Source organism: Pleurodeles waltl, chromosome 6 (assembly GCF_031143425.1).
Source record: "Pleurodeles waltl isolate 20211129_DDA chromosome 6, aPleWal1.hap1.20221129, whole genome shotgun sequence".
In the NCBI taxonomy this organism is placed as follows: Eukaryota; Metazoa; Chordata; class Amphibia; order Caudata; family Salamandridae; genus Pleurodeles; species Pleurodeles waltl.
Window position 1 is genome coordinate 1591375801 of NC_090445.1, and position 21085 is coordinate 1591396885.

A 21085-nucleotide genomic window follows, 5' to 3' on the forward strand; every position below is an offset into this window, starting at 1 on the left:
TGGAGGGGGACTTGTGCCCAGAGTGCTTCATCCTGCCAAGGACAGACGGAGTGGATGCTGTTCTCCACTGGTTCTGAAGGGGGACTGGTGCCCAGAGTGCAGCACACACCCCGTGACGGTCCCAGTTGCGTCACTGCCACTGCCGCAAATGGGCTAGCGGTGCATTCCATGGCGGTCTTTGCCCTGTTCAGCGGTCCTTGGCCTGTTCAGGGGTGCTTGAGTTGCCAGTGTCAGACCTGTTCAACAGTGCATTCCATGGCGGTCTTTGCCCTGTTCAGCGGTCCTTGGCCTGTTCAGCGGTGCTTGAGTTGCCAGTGTCCGACCTGTTCAGCGGTGCATTCCATGGCGGTCTTTGCCCTGTTCAGCGGTCCTTGGCCTGTTCAGCGGTGCTTGAGTTGCCAGTGTCCGACCTGTTCAGCGGTGCATTCCATGGCGGTCTTTGCCCTGTTCAGCGGTGCTTGAGTTGCCAGTGTCAGACCTGTTCAGCGGTGCATTCCATGGCGGACTTTGCCCTGTTCAGCGGTGCTTGAGTTGCCAGTGTCAGACCTGTTCAGCGGTGCATTCCATGGCGGTCTTTGCCCTGTTCAGCGGTCCTTGGCCTGCTCAGCGGTGCTTGAGTTGCCAGTGTCAGACCTGTTCAGCGGTGCATTCCATGGCGGTCTTTGTCCTGTTCAGCGGTGTTTGAGTTGCCACTGTCAGACCTGTTCAGCGGTGCATTCCATGGCGGTCTTTGCCCTGTTCAGCGGTCCTTGGCAAGGCGGTCCTTCATTGCCCAGCAGGGCTGTGTCTGGCGGTCATTCATGGGTCAGCTGGGCTGTGGCTTGCGGGGCCCTTCTGGCCACCTGGGCAGTTACTCTTGCGGTGGCCTCCTGGGCAGTTACTCTTGCGGTGGCCTCCTGGGCAGTTACTCTTGCGGTGGCCTCCTGGGCAGTTACTCTTGCGGTGGCCTCCTGGGCAGTTACTCTTGCGGTGGCCTCCTGGTCAGTGACTCTGGCGGGGGCCTCCTGGCCAGTGACTCTGGGGCTGGCGGGGGCCTCCTGGCCAGTGACTCTGGGGCTGGCGGGGGCCTCCTGGCCAGTGACTCTGGGGCTGGCGGTGGCCTCCTGGTCAGTGACTCTGGCGGTGGCCTCCTGGTCAGTGACTCTGGCGGTGGCCTCCTGGTCAGTGACTCTGGCGGTGGCCTCCTGGTCAGTGACTCTGGCGGTGGCCTCCTGGTCAGTGACTCTGGCGGTGGCCTCCTGGTCAGTGACTCTGGCGGTGGCCTCCTGGTCAGTGACTCTGGCGGTGGCCTCCTGGTCAGTGACTCTGGCGGTGGCCTCCAGGTCAGTGACTCTGGCGCTGGCGGGGGCCTCCTGGCCTGTGAGACTGGGGCTGGCGGCGGCCTCCTGGCCTGTGACTCTGGGGCTGGCGGGGGCCTCCTGGTCAGTGACTCTGGGGCTGGCGGGGGCCTCCTGGTCAGTGACTCTGGGGCTGGCGGGGGCCTCCTGGTCAGTGACTCTGGGGCTGGCGGGGGCCTCCTGGTCAGTGACTCTGGGGCTGGCGGGGGCCTCCTGGTCAGTGACTCTGGGGCTGGCGGGGGCCTCCTGGTCAGTGACTCTGGGGCTGGCGGGGGCCTCCTGGTCAGTGACTCTGGGGCTGGCGGGGGCCTCCTGGCCAGTGACTCTGGGGCTGGCGGGGGCCTCCTGGCCAGTGATTCTGGGGCTGGCGGGGGCCTCCTGGCCAGTGACTCTGGGGCTGGCGGGGGCCTCCTGGCCAGTGATTCTGGGGCTGGCGGGGGCCTCCTGGCCAGTGACGATGGGGCTGGCGGGGGCCTCCTGGCCTGTGACGATGGGGCTGGCGGTGGCCTCCTGGGCAGTGGGGATGATGGCAGTCTTCTCCGCCATGCTGCTGCTCCTCCCAGACTTTGGAGATTTCCTCTGCCCCTTCCCCAGCTTGGGAGGAGTCAAGTCGACACTCCCCCCGGGACCCTTGTGAGCGGCTTTGCTGGCTGGAGTCTTCCCCCTCTCCCGCCGGGCACTGTCCAACTTCTGGTGCTTCACAGGGGGGGACTGGCTGTGATGTGGCTCCGTGCCACACTGGCTGGCCTGGTGGCTGGTGCACTCCACATACCTGTAACAACAGGCACCACTGGTCCCGGAGATTTTTTGGCTGAGCTGCTGGTACGGGACCTATGAGTTGGAGGAGGGGGTGGGGGTGAAATAGGTTAAGGCTGGACAGGAAATGTTTTTTGGAGACACTGGGACGGGTAGCTGGAGGGGGTTTGGGAGTGGAGGAAGAGGTGGTGGTTGTAGGAGGTGTAAGTTTTGTGGATTTTGGTGCAGGTGCTTAGTCTGGAGGCTGTCGTGAGGTGGATGGCTGTTGGGTGGGTGTGTGCCTGCGTTTGTGTATCTTCGGAGGGGGCGTCACAGACACACTGGGAGAGGACACAGGGGACGTGTGAATGGTAGTGGGGGTGGTGACTGTACGTGAGCGGGGTGTGGTGGTGTGTGTGCTGGTGTGGGATGTAGTGGCAGTGCATGCAGGTGTGAGTGTAGACGAGACTGGGAGGGAGACGAGGAGGAGGGGGGGACAGTGGAGGCAGTGGATGTTGGTGTGTCTGTATGTGTGTGATGCTTGTGCGAGTGCCTGTGGTGCTTATGTTTGCCTGAGCTTCCCTTGTGTGGTGAGGTGTGTGCAGGCTGGCCTGATGGTGTGCTTGGGATAGGCTGGGGTACAGGGGATTGGGTCTGGGTGGAGGAAGTTGGAGGGGGGAGGCTAGACACAGGGACAATGGCTGCCATCAGTGCTGAGGCCAGAGTTTGCAGGGTTCGATGAAAGGCAGCCTGACCAGAATGAATGCCCTCCAGGAATGCATTTGTGTGTTGCAATTCCCTTTCTACACCCTGGATGGCATTCAAAATGGTAGACTGCCCAACAGTGAGTGACCTGAGGAGGTCAATGGCCTCCTCACTGAGGGCAGCAGAGGTGACAGGGGCAGGGGCTGAGATGCCTGGGGCGAAGGTGATGCCCACCCTCCTGGGTGAGCGGACACGGGGCGAAGGCTGAGGGGCTGCTGGGAGGGCGGTGCTGGTAGGGGGGGTGGCGGCTTTACCTGTAGAAGTGGGGGGCACAGATGTTGCCGCCACCACAAGGGAGCTCCCATCGGAGGACGAGTCTGTGTCGCTGGTTGCAGATCCTGTGACCGCCGTGGTGCTCCCCTCGCCCTCCGTCCCACTGGTGTATTCTGAGTCCATGGTGTGGCCCTCCATGGCCATGTGGGATGCAGCTCCCTCGTGCTCCGGTGCCACTGTCGCTCTGCCTGATGATGCTAATGCACACAAGAACAGGGAGACCACAAAAAGGGGGGGTGACAGAAGAAAGACAGGTTGAGGGCATGGCTTACCACTACCGTTGGCGGACAATACAGACACAGCAGCCCCCTGCATTACGTTGCGCTGTTGGGCTCTACAGATGCAATTCCTGGGATATGGCCTACATGGCTATGGACAACATCTGCACACATAGATGACACAGGGGCATTAATACCTGTACTTGGCACTCTACAGAGGTGGGGTGCCACATGGCATGCATTACGGAGGGGCCTAGCCTACGGAACTCGCCCTGGCCTATGGAAACCCACATCCCTCCTCCCCCACCCAGACACCTTCACTGCGCGCAAAGTCCGCTGAATGATGTTGTACGCACCCCCTTGTGTCTGCTGTGATGCCCTCATGCGCCCATCCAACTCCGGGTAGGCCACCGCCAGGATCCTGAACATCAGGGGGGGTCATGGTTCGACGGGCACCCCTCCCACGTTGGGAGGCCATCCCCAGCTGAGCCTCCGCCGTCTTCTTGCTCCAGCGGCGAATGTCCTCCCATCTTTTCCGGCAGTGGGTGCTCCGTCTGTGGTGGACCCCCAGGGTCCGGATGTCCTTGACGATGGCACGCCAAATATCCTTCTTCTGGTGGGCGCTGATCTACATGACATGTACAGGGGAAGAAGAGAAGTCATTACCAACTGCACCGTCTAAGTGAGTGGCCCACATCCCTACCCTTTCCATGTGGCACATGCATTCACAGTCCTTCATGCACGCAGAACTATGCCCCCTTCCTTCTTACAACCAGCCCTCTCCACACAGGCATAGCCCATACAACATGCTCCCTGTGTACTTACATGTTGGTCTGGAGGACCGTAGAGTAGCGTGTACTGGGGGAGGACCCCGTCGACGAGCTTCTCCAACTCCTCTGCAGTGGACAGTGTACAATGCCAGCGCAGTTACCTCACATCCCATTGTCCCAGTTTAGAGGTCAGGCAGCTGCCATTTCAGGGGCCCACATGGCCTAATTACCAACTGTGTCACACATACCTAGGCCTTTTCTCACAACACAAATACAGGCCACATTTTGTGTATGAATGGTGTTCTGTGTAGACTGTGGGTACATACCTCTGAGTAGTTTGAGTCTGTGGTCGCTGTTGTCCTTCATAGGCACCGTCCGCTGGGACATGTGAGGAGATGGCGGAATCCTCCGGTGTACCGACCGCTGGTGGACCTGTCGACAATGGAGGAAAGAAGTTTGATCATCACCTACAGGTTTGACCGTGCCACAATCCAGGAACTGTGTACCCAGTTGGAGCCTGACCTGATGTCAGCAATCGGCCATCCCACAGGAATCCCCCCTCAAGTGCAGGTGCTATCAGTGCTCCATTTCCTTGCAAGTGGGTCATTTCAAACAACAGTGGCCATGGCATCAGGGATGTCCCAGCCTATGTTTTCCAGCGTGTTGTCCAGAGTGTTGTCTGCCTTTCTGAAACACATGCGGAGCTATATCGTTTTCCCTCAGTTGGAGGACTTGCCTACAGTGAAAGGTGATTTCTATGCCATGGGACATATCCCCAACATCATAGGTGCCATTGATGGGACACATGTAGCTCTGGTCCCCCCCCACAGTAGTGAACAGGTGTACAGGAACCAAAAGAGTTATCATTCCATGAATGTACAGATGGTATGTTTGGCAGACCAGTACATCTCCCAGGTAAATGCCATGTTCCCTGGCTCTGTGCATGACGCCTACATCCTGCGGAATAGCAGCATCCCTTATGTGATGGGTCAACTCCAGAGGCACCGGGTGTGGCTTTTAGGGGGCTCTGGTTACCCCAACCTGTCATGGCTACTGACCCCAGTGAGGAATCCCAGAACGCTACAATGAGGCCCATGGGCGGACTAGGAGGGTGATCGAACGCACCTTCGGGCTCCTGAAGGCCAGGTTCAGGTGCCTCCATATAACAGGTGGTTCCCTATTCTACTCACCAAAGAAGGTGTGCCAGATCATCGTCGCCTGCTGTATGCTTCACAACTTGGCTTTGCGACGACAGGTGCCCTTTCTGCAGGAGGATGGTCCAGATGGTGGTGTTGTGGCAGCTATGGAGCCTGTGGACAGTGATGAGGAGGAAGCAGAGGAAGAAGACTTGGACAACAGGGACTCAGTTATCCAGCAATATTTCCAGTGACACAGAGGTGAGAAAACATTCCTGCCTACTACAAGTACTTTAACACTTCTACCTCTATCCTGTCTGTCGATTTCATCCACTATATGGTCACTGAGTAGTACATTTCCCTTACGGTTTCACATGTGTGGTTTCCAACGTGTTTCATCTGCTTAGATTCCTCATGGACTTGAGCTGTGTGACATAGGTATGTTGCCATTCCATTTGAAAAAGCAATTTCTCACTGTCATAGCTAATACACAATATCGAAATCACAGACTGACTCCAGATTGTTTTGTGCTTCAAGGGTGTTTATTGAAATGCTCAATATTGGAGGGTGTTGTAAAATGTTGAGGGGTGATGGTGGAGGAATGTCCATGGCAGTGTCCAGTCTATTTGTCTCACAGGTGCATTGCCCATATGGGCATAGGAAGTGGAGCTGGGGCAGTTCCAATATGGACAGGGTTACAAAGTGGGACAGTGGGTTGACAATCAGGGTGGTCTCATTTCTTGGCGGGGGTCTTGGCATCGTGCTCTGTCTTGTTCCTGGATCTCAGGGACCGCTTGCGGGGTGGTTCTCCGTCTGCAGGGGGTGGGGTGCTGGTGTGGTGGTCCTGTGGCGGTGCCTCCTGTCCACTAGCGCCGGCGGAGGTGGTGGGCAGTTCATCCTCCATGCTAGTGTCAGGGGCCCCTTGGAGTGCCACAGTGTCCCTCCTGGTGTTAAGTATTTCCTTCAGCACCCCTACGATGGTGCCCAGAGCGGAGCTGATGGTTCTGAGTCCCTCCCTGAACCCCAAATACTGTTCCTCCTGCATGCGCTGGGTCTCCTGAAACTTGGCCAGGACCGTTGCCATCGTGTCCTGGGAGTGGTGGTATGCTCCCATGATGGAGGAGAGGGCCTCGTGGAGAGTGGGTTCCCTTGGCCTGTCCGCCCCCTGTCGCACAGCAGCCCTCCCAGTTCCCCTGTGTTCCTGTGCCTCCGTCCCCTGGACCGTGTGCCCACTGCCACTGCCCCCAGGTCCCTGTTGTTGTTGGGGTGGTGGGTTATCCTGGGTTCCCTGTAGTGGTGGACACACATCTGATTGACGTGTCCTGGGGACGGAGGTATGAGCCTGCTGGGTGGGTGCTGTGCTGGTGTTACCAGAGGGTGGAAGGTCTGTGGTGGGCTGTGCCTGTGTGAGGGGAACCGACTGTCCCGAGGCCCACGATGGTCCGGGCTGGTCATCTGGATCCAGTTGGACAGAGCTGCTGTCATCACTGTGGGCCTCTTCTGTGGATGGGGTGGAGATGTCTGGACCCTCCTGTCTGGTAACGTTGGGTAGTGGTCCTGCAGGGGTGTAAAAGCATGATTATTGCATCTGTGTGTGTCCTGGTGTGCAATGGGTGGGTGAGCGTGTACCCCAGTGCTAGCATTCCTGTGAGTGGGCTTATGTGATGATGGTTGAGGGGGTATTAGGGGTATGTGCAGTGGGCATGCTTTAGTGATGGCTGTCCATGCTTTGTTGTGTCATGCAGGGCTTGGTGTTGGGATGTGTGGTTTGTGTTATTAGTACATTTGTGAGAAGTTGGAGTGATAGGGGAGGGGGCGAGGGTGGGGGTCTGTGATAGCATGCAGGTAGGGTGGGGGATATGATAGATAAAGGTTTGACTTACCAGAGTCCATTCCTCCACCGACTCCTGCGAGGCCCTCTGGATGCAGAATCGCCAAGATCTGCTCCTCCTATGTTGTGAGTTGTGGGTGAGGAGGTGGGGGTCCGCCGCCAGTACGCTGTACCGCCAGGTGGTGTCTGGAGACCACGGAACGCACCTTCCCCCGTAGGCCATTCCACCTCTTCCTGATGTCGTCCCGATTTCTTGGGTGCTGTCCCACTGCGTTGACCCTGTCGACTATTCTTCGCCATAGCTCCATCTTCCTAGCTATGGAGGTGTGCTGCACCTGTGATCCGAATAGCTGTGGCTCTACACTGACGATTTCCTCCACCATGACCCTGAGCTCCTCCTGCGAGAACTTGGGGTGTCTTTGCCGTGCCATTGGGGTGGTGTAGGTGATGTGTGGGGTGGTGTGTGTGGTGATAAGTGTGGTGATATGTTGTGGTGTGGTGTGTTGTGTTTTGTGCGTGGAAGTTGTATGGGTGATGGTGTTGAGTGCCTGTGGCTGCTAGTTTGTGGATGGTGGTGTCTCTCTCTGGCCTTCTTTCGGAAATTTGTTGGTAGTAGGGGTTTGTTGGTGATGTGGGTGTGTGTTTTATATTGTAATGGGTGTGTGGGAGTGGTGTGTGTATGTGTATCAGGTGTGTGTCTTTCGAATTGTCCAATGTGGCGGTGTTTTGTATGTGTGTGTGTATTTTGAGCGCCGCGTTGTGTACCACCAAAGGAATATCGCGGTTGAAATACTGCCGCGTGGATTCGTGTGTCGTGATAGTGTGGGTGTATTTCTGTTGGCGTGATGGTGGAGGTTTTGTTTTCGCCAGTTTATCACTGACCTTTGGTGTGGCGGACTTGTGTGGGTGTCTGAATTTTGTCGGATTCCGAGATGTGGGTCATAATAGCTGTGGCGGAATGCCACGGCGGTGTGTTGGCGGTCTTCTGCACGGCGGTAAGCGCTTTTTACCGCCAATATTGCCTTTTATTGCCATACTGTGCTTCAGCTCAAAACATTCTGCAGGAAGTTCAAAATGTCCTTTTAAAGGCCTTACTAGGAAGGATGAGCTGCAAAAGGTACTGAGGGCCTAGTTGGCAGCCAGGAAGGAAGTCTGGTGAGCACACAGAGGATGGGATTGATCTGTTGGAGGACAAGGAACAAAGTCTGCATCTGGGATGATTATAGGAACCACCTTCGGCTGTGGGGCGGGGTGGCAGCCTTCATGGTGGAAGAGTTCCCTCTAGAGCTGGCAGCAGTTTTTTTTTTTTTTTTTTTTAAGTTCATAAGCTCAGCCTGAAGGAGCTAGACTTGAAAGCCAGGAGGGCTAAGTTCAGCTCAGATGGTGACTACGAAAGTACCATGTCCAGTACTGAAGAAAAGGTCCACATACCCAGAGAATTGGTTTCTAAGGAGGGGATGATATACACCAGTGGGCTCAGGCATATGAGAGAGCTCCAGAGGATCATAGGGTCCCCGAGGTAGATTGGGGAACTGGCACAGGGAGTCATATTCCTGGTGGTGGGACGGACTCTCTGACTGTAGAAGGGAGTGACCGGGAGAGGTGTATGCCCACAGAGTAAGCCCTGGTTAGGGAGTGGGTAGGGGGGGGGGTAGGTTGAGTTTGAAGGGCAGTCAGATACTGTCTCACCAGATGGGGGGATGATGTGGGGTACTATTTCAAGGCACTGGATGGTTGGGTGAAGGGTCGTATGGTTAACACATGTGAGGGGCTGTATAAATTTGATAGCTGGAGAGCATATATTCATTCTCGGTTTTCCACAGCTATGCCAACACCTGGTGAAGTGCGAGTTCTCTAACCCCAGGGAGCTTGAACTGGAGGCACACTTCTGGGTGAGTGCCAGAGGGTCTGAAAAGGCATTGGAGCGTAATCCTAAGGGGAGTGGCTCAGGTTTATTCCATCAGAGTGAGAGGGAAGGTTGCAGTACCCCAGACAGGTCCCGGTGTAGTATGGGGAGATAAGGGCCCCATGTCCTTTACAGGAGTAGGAGAAGGGGTGGGAGTGGACATAGGCCCAGGGTCCCCTGTCTTCAGCCCCTGTGCTTGGATTGCTCTCAGAGAGTGCACAGGCAGGGGGACCTGTTCTGTACCAGGAGAACATCCACTGGTGGGCATCCCTTAGTGTCAGGAGAACTTGTGGGTGAGGGGGTTGGCGACTGTCATAAGTGTCCCACCAGTTCTGGTGTCTGGCAGCACCACTCCAGAGACGAGGCTGCAGAAGCCCAGATGGTGGGATGAGAGGGGGAGACAGTCCGCAGAGGGAGAACGAGAGGGTCAGGGGTTGCCAGCTTTAGGGTCAGAGCACCCCAGGAATGACCCACTCGATGCCACCTTAGGCTTGGGAGGGCTTGATGCTCTGTCAGATGGACAGGGTACTGGAGACCTGCGCCAGACAAGCTGTCACACAACACATGAGGAATATGCTTCCCTTGGGGGTTGAGGGGGGGGGGTGGATGTATTGCCCTGGAAGTTTTGGCTTGCCAGACACATGGTCAGCCTAAGGTTACAGACCCTGGGATGGGAGACCAGTTGCACAATAGCACTCCTGAACTGGTGGGAGAGTTGTGCAGGATGGCTGCCGCAAGCGCACTGACAGTTCTGGAGTCTGGGGGTACCGCTTCCAAAAGGAGGGTACAGAGCGTCGGGAAGGGAGGTAGGGGAGGAAAGTCTCGTCCCTGACTCCTGTCCGGCCAAGGGGTACAGACCCTGGGCTGGAGGACCAGTCTCGGGATACCACCCATGATCTGATGGTAGGGAGAGTGGACAAAGTGTGCCAGTCACTTGGGGCTACCACCACCCCCGAGAAACCACAGAGGTTAGAGAGCCCTGGAAGGGCTGAGGCCTGGCTCGCTTCACTGACAGCTGTCAGTGGCCACTGTGGGTTGCTGTTCTTGTGGACAGACTTGCCCTTGGTTTGGGGACAGGAGTCATACCCCAAGGGTGGAGTGCACTATGCCATTACATTGGCCATGGTGGTACTGTCTGCCTACTGGGATACATCTGTGAGCAAAGTAAGGTTAGGTGCTGTGCAGATGGGGTCCATAGGTGAGATAGATTCCCCTTTGGGTTAGCTTAGTGGGTCCTCAAATTATAAACAGAGGAATCCACATGGGTGTTCAGAAAGGTGTATAACTGGAATGTGCCACTGCTGTTGCGGGCCAGGTTTCATATTCCATCACCCTAAGCAGGGAAGACAATCAAGGCATTGATGAGTCTACCCTGGCATTAGGATGGAGGAGAGTTATGCTGACCCTTTTTGCAGGGTTATCCCCAAACCTTTTTGCCTTCTTCCTCCTATTTTTTCTGGCCTGTTTTTGTTGGCTTTAGGACTCTGGGCACTTTAGCACTGCTTTGCCCAGCTTTCTGTGTAAAATGTATTGGTGATTGGTTTCTCCATGATTTGCGTATTTGGTTTACTAGTAAGTCCCTAGTACACTACACAGCATGTGCCCAGGGCCTGTAAATCAAATGCCACTTGTGGGTCTGCAGCATGAATTGTACCACCCACATGGGTAGCCCTGTAAGTATGCCTTAGGCCTGCAACTGCAGTGCCTGTGTGTGCAGTTTTAAACTGCACTTTTGACCTGGCAAGTGCACCCACTTGCCCTGCCCAAACATTCCCTTTTATTACATGTAAGTCACCCCTAAATTAGGCCCAAGGCAACCCCATGGGCAGGGGTGCAGTGTATTTAAAAGGTAGGACATGTACGAATGTGTTTTACGTGTCCTGATAGTGAAATACTGCTGAATTTGTTTTTCACTGTTTCAAACGCTATCTCTCCCATAGAGTAACATGGGGGTTGCCTTGAAATATGTTTTAAGTGACATTTCCCATTGGGAGTAGATAGAGATCTTGAGTTTGGGTTCTCTCAATTCACAGTTTAAAATTACACCTTTAGGTGAAGTTGGTTTTTGAAACGTAGGTTTGAAAATGGCACTTATAGAAAGTGGGCATTTTCTTGCTTAGCTAATCTGTGCCTCTGTCTGTCTGCTGAATACATGTCTGAGTGAGGTTGGAAGTTGGGCTGTTTGTGCAGTCACTCTAGACAGTCACATAAAGAGAGCTGAGGTGTACCCTGCATATCCTGATGGGTCCTCCTGGGCTAGAGTGGTGGGAGGAGCTGACACTTGCACCTGAATAGGGCTGTGTCTGCCCTTACACAAAGCAGTCTCCAACCTCCTGGAGTGTGTCTGGTGCCAGGGCAGGGAAAAGCAGCGTCCTGTGCACTACAAAGACTTCTCTTTGAAGTTTGCCTACTTCAAAGACAGAAATGGGTATAAGTACTTGACCTCTGACACCACATAGTTAGAATCCTTCTGGACTGAGGGCATTCTGCCAGGAAGAAGAGCTGGATGCTGTAGGAGGGATTGCCATTCTGCCTGTTGCTTTGTTGTGCTGGCCTGCTGCTTGCTGCTTCTGTCGTGGGAGTGAAAGGACTGGACTTGGCTTTCTACTTCCAGCCTCCAAAGGTTCTCAAATGGTTTGGACTGAGCTTGCCTCCGTTAAGAAGTCTTGGGAACATCAAATATTTCATCTGCCAGTATCTGGGCTCTCCTGCCGATTCCTGACTTGACAAATTGTGCCACCTCCAGTCCCTGAACTCTTGGAAGTGCAAGCTGGTGATCTGAAGGAGAAAATCCATGCAGCATTGTTCCAGAAGAATCAATGCAGCGCCTGTCCCGCAGCTGGAGAATCCACATAGCACCTGTCTCACCACGGTTCCATCATCCCAGTGCATTTGGATTTTTCATGCATCCATCCCTGGGCTTCAGTCTGTCATCAACCTCGCAATGCAGAAAGGAACTGTGGCTGCGTGTTCGGAAATTGATGCATCGCCTTTCCTGCGAGGAAAGAATCAACGCATCACCTGCCCTGCCAGTAGGGAACTGACGCATCATCTCACCTGTGAGGAAAGAATCAACACATCACCTCCCCTGCACAGTAAGGAACCAATGCATCGCTTTGCTTTCCCGGCTCCTCAACTCCCCTGTGGCCCGCATTGTCTTTGGTGTTGACGTATTCCAGGTACTTTTGTGCTAAAGAAATACATCCATTGATTCCTACGGATTAAGACTTGCTTAAACCTTTAAAAAGTGGTATCTTCACTTGTGTATGTTGCTTTTTGTTGTTTTGGTCTTGTTTTACTGAGATAAATATTGGCTATTTTTCTCAACTGGTGTGTAGTCCTTTTTTGGGGGGGGGGGGAGGGTTGAGATGTGTGGTGAGTATTTAAGTGCATAATTTTAACACCTTCCTGCAATTTTTAAATCGTTGTTTTCCACTACCTGCTACCCTTGACATTTTAGCCTTGGCTGTCCACTGTAGAATCTGGCCCAGTATACAAGTAAAGCTTTTTTATGTTTCAGGGCTGTACGTATGATACAAATACAGCTATAATTAGCAAGTGCAAAAGTCCAGTATTTCTACCTTGGAAAACACAAGGAATCTCGAAAGGTTTAACGAGCTTTAACACTCCTTTGAAAACAATCCTTGAATACTTACAAGTGTTTACTGTCTGCGGATGTCTTGTGTCAGGATATGGTATTCATACTCCAGGCTGATTTTACCATAACATTCGCCTCTCTGATCCTCTTGGCAAAATTAAACAGACCCTCTCGAAATATTATCCAAGAACATTTCGTGTGTTATCCTGGTTCGTAAAGATGGACTCTTCAATTTTCCACTTGCCCAGGTTTGTGAACACTGTTAACCTGAATAAACTAATTACTGTATGTTTTTGAGAAGCTGTGCCACTGTGTATTCTGATGCTCTGCTTTTCCAGGACTGTGACATGCTTCTTGGGGATGTGTCTGTTGCTTTGCTCAAAGATAAACCCTCAGGCTGTCCCGTCTCGGAACTTGGGTCCCGGACTCTGTCTAGAGAGTGCAAGCCGTTATCGAGTGCATTCAGATAAACACCTCCCAGCATCCTGTTTTGTATTTTGACATGCAGATGGGGAAAGAGTGATTATTCGAGATGTGCGTCAGACATTGTGGGAACCGGGAGGTTGTCAGGCACGCCCCGATATTGCGACTACTGTGCTAGAGCTCTCTGCGCAGTCTGCGATGAAAAGTGTACATTTTGATGTATGGTGGGGGCACTTCTATAGTGAACAGACAGGCCTGTAGAAGAATCTTTAATGTCTCCAAAAGTTCACTTTCTGTGAAAGGCGACTAGAACCCAGGAAAAGTCGGTCCAATGTGTTTAAGAACTGGCAGACATGTTACTCCTCTGTTATGCTGAAAGCCTAAGGGATACAGCACGCCAAGAAGCGCCTTCATGGTTCCATATTACAGATACGACAATCTTGTGCAGTATTGCCCATTCAACCAGGTGAATCGAGCGCTGACTGCATCTGTGTACTCCATCATGATGAATGTGTTGTTCACCGCGCAGTAAACTAATGAACTAGTAGCTGCTGTGGGGCATCACAGTAATGAAATTTCACCAGGTGTTAGAAGCTGCTGGTCCATCTTTCCCTATGCAGATGGAAGTCCGGTCAGCATTTCTAAGGTAGGCAGAGATGACACTCCAGATAGGTCCACTGAGTGACTGCAGCCGCATGCAGGGTCGTTTATGGTGGTCTCTGGGACCCCATACTCCCTTTCTTTCAAGGGGCACCCTCTTGGGCGGCACCCTGTGTGCGCCTCACCTGTATGAAGCACACCACCTGCTTGTGGGCCTCTTAGCATCTTATAAATGTGGGCAAAAAGGCAATGTTTCCTCTTTTGCTTGCGGCCGCACTCCCATGCAAATGTGGTAACACCCTCTTGATATTGTTACACGTCTGCCAGCATATTCAGTATTACTACTGCCCTGGAGGTGCAAAAAGTGGGTACCTATGCATATTGCGCCCCCGAGGCACTTTTGATGATAGTCCTTAGCTGTCTCACTGTCGGTCCTACTAGACTTCCAGCATCGCTGGCCTGTTTGGAAGTATCCCACCTCAACTGCAGGTAATTCTGCAAAGCTAACAGACTAACAAAATAAATGCAACAACAAAGTTTTTTTTATCTCAACACCATAATGCATATGTCTTTTTCACATAATGTTACCCATTGAAAATAGCACTGAGTGTGTGCTAAGGAAAATACCATTCCTAAGCAGGTTTGTCAAAAGGAGTTCAACAAAGTCTCTGAAAAGCAAGGCTAATTTCATGATTGGGATTCCCAGCGCGGACCACCTGGCCACTACCCATGCTATAAACTGTTCCTGTACAAATTAGCACAAGCATCTGGATAACTACCACCACCTTGCTCTCTACTCCTGCATTCAAAAGTGGAGATGGTCTCAGTACATTTGCAGCCTCCCCCACAATCGTGATTGCCCTTTGAAATCAACTGTCCGCACCTTCCATCATGCGTGAATTCCTGGAGACCAACCACCTTCTCATCTTCTGAGTAGTCTTCAGATATCCAATTCCTATAGCTATGGTTCTCCTTTCATTGATACTGTCACATCTTTGGGATGAACATATATACTATGGCTTAAATCTACTCCATCGTTTACAACCGAGGATGATATTGCATACAACCTGTGACTATTCTTCTGTAAGATTAATAGAAGGCTGTATGGAGTGGTTTCTGTTCCACTTCTATATCTATTAACGCTCATACTAGCAGTGTCAATGTTGCTGCAACATGACCAGACCACACAAGGACCTCATGCACCCCACCCAACTCTCACCAGGTATGTCATACTTCAACCACACACCTCCGATTCCAGTTGTGCAGACGTGCATAGTTATAGTAGAACTTAGCCTGAGAAGTGGTAGTTGTGTGCTTTACAGATGACAGATAACATATAACCTTCCCACCTGCCTGACCAGCCAATCTCCTACACCATCTGCCTGGCCATGGTCTAGTGGGACTAATCAGTTTGTAGTGTACATAACAGAAGGCGCAAAAATAAAAAGAAATCAAAGAAATCCCACAGTAGTTCATGTCTTGTTCGTGCTCTCTTCTCTTCATACCTGCCTTTCATTCAATTTTCTTAATAGCAGTTTTTGGGCTCTAGCCATGCGTGCTGTGATGGATGGTTTTCAAAACCCGTGTCCTGAGGTGGGTAATATCTTAGCTTTGTCTGCCGTCTTCCCATCACATGTTTTACACATGGCACCTGGTTTCCTCTTGCCTAGAAGTGATCTGGCTTTATAACTAATGAGGTCAGATTGGAGGGAAGTCAAAACTAGTAGTGTGAATATGCATGCATCTTTGACTGCTGATGTCAGGTTCAGACGATGTAAGCATTTTTTTTTAACGAGAAACGTGTAACTTGTTTTGCAGAGAGTATCTGGAATTTAACAATACTCGGGAGGCACATGGTAATGTGATGCAAATAAAGGTGAGAGAGAAGTGAGTGTGAAATGTCTCAACCGATTTTCTGGGAGTTTGCTGATATCCACGGCAATCTTCAATTATCTTGTCTGCAGAGGAGTGACCTACTTTTGAATATATGACAGAAGCTTCCCACCATGATGTGGATAACCATCACAGTGCAGCACAAACCAACCACAAGAATGAGTGCTTCCTGCTAAGAGAGCTTTCAAATATTTTTGCTGACATTATTCCGTGATCCAGCAGTGAACAGTGGTTTACAGAAGTATGTGATCCAGCTGTCAGTCATGCATTCATTTTTACCCATGGCTGAATTTGCTTACGGATCTTTCTTTGTCTTGGCTGACCCTCTTATCCTAAAGCCATGTTCCTTAGGGACTGATGGAGGGCAGTTTATAGGAGCTCTTGTGGCAGCTGGGCAAAGTGCTGAAAAGGTATGCAGCTGTTGCACTAGTGAGGAGGGTGGAGGGCGGAGAACTGGTAAACTAGCCAACAGGACCTCTGATGCTCCCATCTCACTTCCGGCAAGCAATGAATCCAGGTGACCCATACAGGTGAGTGGGTCGTGATCACTGACATGCCGGATCCATGTGACCCATACAGGTGTATGGGGACATGCACATGGGTTATTTATTTATTTGACATGTTTTTCTAGCACTCCAAGCCACTGGGAGTAGCCTCAGTCCGCAAAATATCAAATTATATTGGTACACTTATAAAGTAGGAACTTAATACCTAGTAGGAATACCAAGTATATAGAATACCTGGGGTGAAGATGTAAAAGCCTTTGAAAGAGTTACATGATGGGCCATGGATAGGATAGCTGGTTTCTGATGGATACTTCTAACCACAGACTCTTCACCTTGCAAATGCCCCAGACACCAGCAGAACTCAAGTCTTCGGTGGCCAGATGTTTGGCAGCATGTCTATGCATGGCTGTAGAGTTGGGTGTTTATAAGCTACCTGAATCTGTCATTTTCCAGTCTTAGATGCAATAGGAGTGAGTTCCATAAGGACGATCCTTCTCTATGACTGGACTTCGTCTAAACTTAAAGTTGGAATGGACGAGTCAAGAGTAGTTTCCTGTTGTCTTGGTGCAGCCTCCTTTACATAGTTTAAATAAGAGCTCTGCAAGTCAAATTTTCTTGAGTCTCTTCGAGTTCTCGGAGATCTTATGATGAACAATGGATCATGCAAACAATAAGATACGTAAACCTGTGGATACAAAATTCAAAAGCTGTCATTCTGAACAGAACGATGGGAGATGAAAACATTTGATACTGGCAAGTAACTATATTTTTTAACTTAATAAGAGTTGAGGTATAGGACAGCTGAAAAAAATGAACTCCTGATTGCAACTCGGAAGAAACATCTTCCACACCGCCTTTGAGAAAATACTTCCTCATTCCTTTTTACTTTTGTTTTCCTTCCCATTCCTGCTACTTCTATCTCTGCATCTCTTATTCTCTGTTCCTGCTGGTGGTTAGCTATCCCTCACCCACTGTCTCTACCCAGTCTTGTACCCCCTAAATCTCTACCAGTTGCCTCTCTATACCCCCATCTTCCTCCTGCTACCTCTGTCGCACCCTCTGCCCTTCTCTTTACATGCTGCCTTTTACTGATCCATCTACTGTCCTCATCTACCACCTATCCTCTATCTAAATGTTGCCTCTGTCTTACCTTCAATCTGCTACATTTGACCTACCCTGTTCTCTACTTTGTTGTGTCCTCTGCCCTGCCGCATCGAATGTCCGCCCTACACTCTTACAAAGTATCCATCAAGCCGTCTTTTTGGTGTAACACACCATTGCTTGACCGGAGTCAACAACCCATTCCACACTCATGAAGTGTAATAACCTCAGTAGAAACTCAACATACACCTGCCTGTACGAGATTGTGTAGGAGGCATTCCCGTGTTTTAAGTTGTATTTGCATCAAAATCGATAGCAAAGCATACCTAGATAGTACAAGAGCTGACTGTCTCTTTTGTCTCTTGTCCCCTTTGCCCTTGTCCCCCGAACTCTTTCACCACAGGCGATACCACTGTCGAGCTGCTGCACAGTCTGCAAGTCCTATGGACAAAGAGAAAGATGCAAGAGGTAAGAATACTCTTATTTAACTGCCAGCTTCAAGACCAGTTATTGAACTCATTCCATTACATGTAACATGATTTTCATAGGATGTGACTGGCCTGCAGAAAGAATTGTGAATACTCTAAAATGCTGGGTTCTCCGAAAGTCAGTAGGGCTGGAGAAGCTATTGTTTGTTAGGAGAAAGGCCATATTGGATTTCATAGCTACTGGTGTGCTGAGTTACTGCCCTGCTGGTCTCCAGCTACCTTCTAAGCTCCATCTGCAGCAGAGACTGAAGTGTGATTTTTAGATGTTTCTTCATTATGAACTCTCATAGAAAGTACTTACATTGAGAGGCCTCTGAAGGAACGTATCTCCTTCTCAGTAGTCGAAATAAGGAGGAGGGGCCTCTCAGAACCCGGCATTGGAAAGACTTGCGCTAAATCCCATAGGGTATTTTTGCCTGATATTTGTTGTACTAGATCCTTTTTTACATTATCCTTTTTGAAACATTTTGTCAACTTTTTTGCTTTGTTCACCAACTCGTAGAGTGCTGCCTTGAAGGTAAGTACACCCACAAATGGAATGGAGCAGTGGTATATTATTTCCTAATGCAGTCTTTTTGGAAGCGTACTCCACACTGCAGTCCCCGAATAGTACTGTCGCAAAGGCTTGAGCACCTGCTGATGCCAGTGCTGTTCATTAGTATAGATTGTCACAATGAAGCTCTAAAAATTCTGGCGCATTCATGGGTGTGGAATTTTATAACATATCTACTTGTCCACGGGACAGGTTACTTCTTAAATCTACTTGTCCCTTTGGTGCTATGAGGTGCGGCGACAAATTATGGCAGCAATCTCATTATGAAAGAGCTTTGATAATAGCCTGATTATGTCAGGGCTACTACTGTAGTAGGGCTTGAATACCTGCAATTTCAGTCCCTATTATAGCAATTTCCTTATTTTGCTACCTTTCTGTAGCTCTACATACTGGGCGGGAGGAAGCAGTAAGCAATAGTTCATGGGCTGATATGCCTTTGAGTCTGCAAACCTACTAACTGCCATGTTTTAAGGATTTTCACCAGCTCTTCTCTAATCTTTTCTCATAATAAGAAAGGTTGGAAATTTACTCCTGACGAGGGCAGAAGTAGAAGTTCCTCCAGGATTGGAGAAAAAGAGGTTGGAGGGAAAGTGAACTTGTAAACGCTCAATAGATTTTCACATGAGCAAATCTATACATGCATATTTTCTCGTTCTAAAAAACAGTTCACAAATAATTTCTAGGAGTACGATTTCCTAGTCTACTACTGGAAGTTCCTGTGAATTAATAAAAGCCACTATTTCAAAGACCTGTACCATGGGTGCACTTTAGTGACTTTCTTTAATTAAGAATTGGGTCCCTAATTAGGTCTGGCGTTAACAAAGAAATTTTGGCCCAGATTAAAGAAAAATGACTCTTCACATTGTGAAGCGCCACTTTTCTTGCGCCCCTCTGCCACCTCCATGTGTGCACAGTATTTAAGATATAGCACACCATAGCGGTATTGGGTACAATAACGTCAACATTTTTTACGCTATTGTGGCACTTTGCAAAGTGCAAGAAGGCCCTTGATTCCAATGGGTGCGTCCTTTTAACGCCTACTTTCACCAGGTATTAAAAATGACACCAAAAATGGTGCAATGAAATCTTGCAGATTTCATTGCGCCATTTTTGCAGGCCTCATTGTGCCGTAACACCCCTCTGCATACATTATGCTTGGCACATCCATAATGTGGCGCAACGTAGTGCAACGCATGCATTGTGGAACTTTGTAGATATGGTGCGGCGTTTTTGGCAATCTAATGCCACATTAGTGTCAGAAAAATTACGCTAATGTGGCGTTACATGACTTAAGGCCATCCCTAAATTTGGGCCTTTGTTTTTATTAAACTTCCATTTCTCTATCTATTGGCTTGCTCTACTGCGAGTGATTGCATTCTGGTCTTCCACAAGGAGCATATTAGCACACAAAGTAGTCTTGTTTAGTGCCAGGAACCATTTAGGCAATCAGTGGCGTAACAAAACTGGAGCCCTCCCCCCCCCCACAAAGAACATGGAGGACCCCTTCCTCCAGACTCACTCAGGGCAGATGCTGTGCTCAAGGGGGCCCTTGGAGGGGGCTGCGGGGCCTTTGTTACGCCACTGGTGGTTGCAATGTGTGCTTTATGAGACCAAAATCTTTGTGTTTGTTACAATTGTGAGGGCCTGGCAGCTCCCACAACAGTAAAGTGTTACAAAAGTCATGTCAAAATAAGACAAGCATTGACAAAACCAAAAGACTCACAAAAAATGTTAGATCAGTTGGCTTTGTCAGTGCTTGTTTATTTTTATGCTTCTTATAATCTTGTTGAAAATGGTCACACAGATTTTCCATTAGCAATATTTTTTTGGAAATACTAGCATGCATCAACACATTTTATGAAATGATGCTTCAAAGAAATAGAACCTGAAATTTCATAGTAGCAAAACTATTTTTTTTCCCCTACTTGCATTTGTTTTCTGAACATTGAATCTTGAAAGCAAAGAATCATCAGTCTTGCTCACAAGCTGCTTCAAACATTTGCATCTAATCAGAGAGCATTCTGGGAGCATTATAGTTAGCCTCACATTGTTAAACTTTTCAAACAAGTATGTACACGTTTTTTTTTTTTTTTTTTTTTTTTTACTGGAACCAGTCAGTAGTGCAGTGTGACCTTAAAACGTTTATTTACAGCGCTCACACTAATAATGAAGGCTTTTCATTAATGAACCATGGATACAAGTTTGAACATTATTAACTTTTGGACACATTACCTCAGCTGCAGACAATTCCCTCCTCTCTAACATGGCAGCCATAGGGGTTGTGCTGCAGGGGGTTGGGCCTACTTGCCCCAAGGACAAAATAAACATGAAAACGTGTTGCCCCTGGCCTCAAACAATATGTTGTGGGTGTAGGCCTGTAGGAGTTCCACATCACTGCGCATTGGTGCAACTATCACAGTGGTGTGGTGCTGGTATAGTAGTATCCCATTGGAAGGTCAGTCCCTCGGCACCATGCTGTGTCACTGATGTAAGTCACCTGTAGACGCGCTCCTTAAAAGCAAGATTTGCTATGTCTATACGTCGTAAGTGTTACTCTAACAGTATGATGACACACTGTTATAGGAGTGGCTAAGTGTGCCCTCTAACAGCATCTATTGGAACTAGTACAAGACGGCCTGAGTATTAAGGGTGCTGTGTCCTCGAGTAGCGCCAGCTCAGTGGTAAATGTGTCCCTTAACTACTTGCTCTGGGACTAAGACTGTTTCCATGGTAAGGGTGGGGCCATTATCATTTTATGCCACTGATTTAGCACAGCCTCACATACCTGACCCCTAACACCATGCTTAGTAGTAAGGCTGCAATACCACATGGGTAGCACCAGCTCAGTGCTAAATTCACACCAGAAATCCATGGTTTGCATCTAATATAAGACTGTATTTGTGGTAAGTGAACTATGCTACTGGTGTCTCATAAGCTCAGTATGCCCCCTAA

General features: G+C 50.1%; 1 protein-coding gene across 4 annotated transcripts in view; it reads left to right on the forward strand.

The window, feature by feature from the left end:
• EXD3 (exonuclease 3'-5' domain containing 3) overlaps positions 1–21085 on the forward strand; it is a 1916540-nt gene that overhangs the window by 431204 nt on the left and 1464251 nt on the right. For all 4 annotated transcript variants that reach the window (XM_069241413.1, XM_069241412.1, XM_069241414.1 and 1 more), the window contains one exon: positions 17496–17560. In XM_069241413.1, the coding sequence (XP_069097514.1) occupies positions 17496–17560 (65 nt within the window). The remainder of the gene's footprint in view (positions 1–17495; positions 17561–21085) is intronic.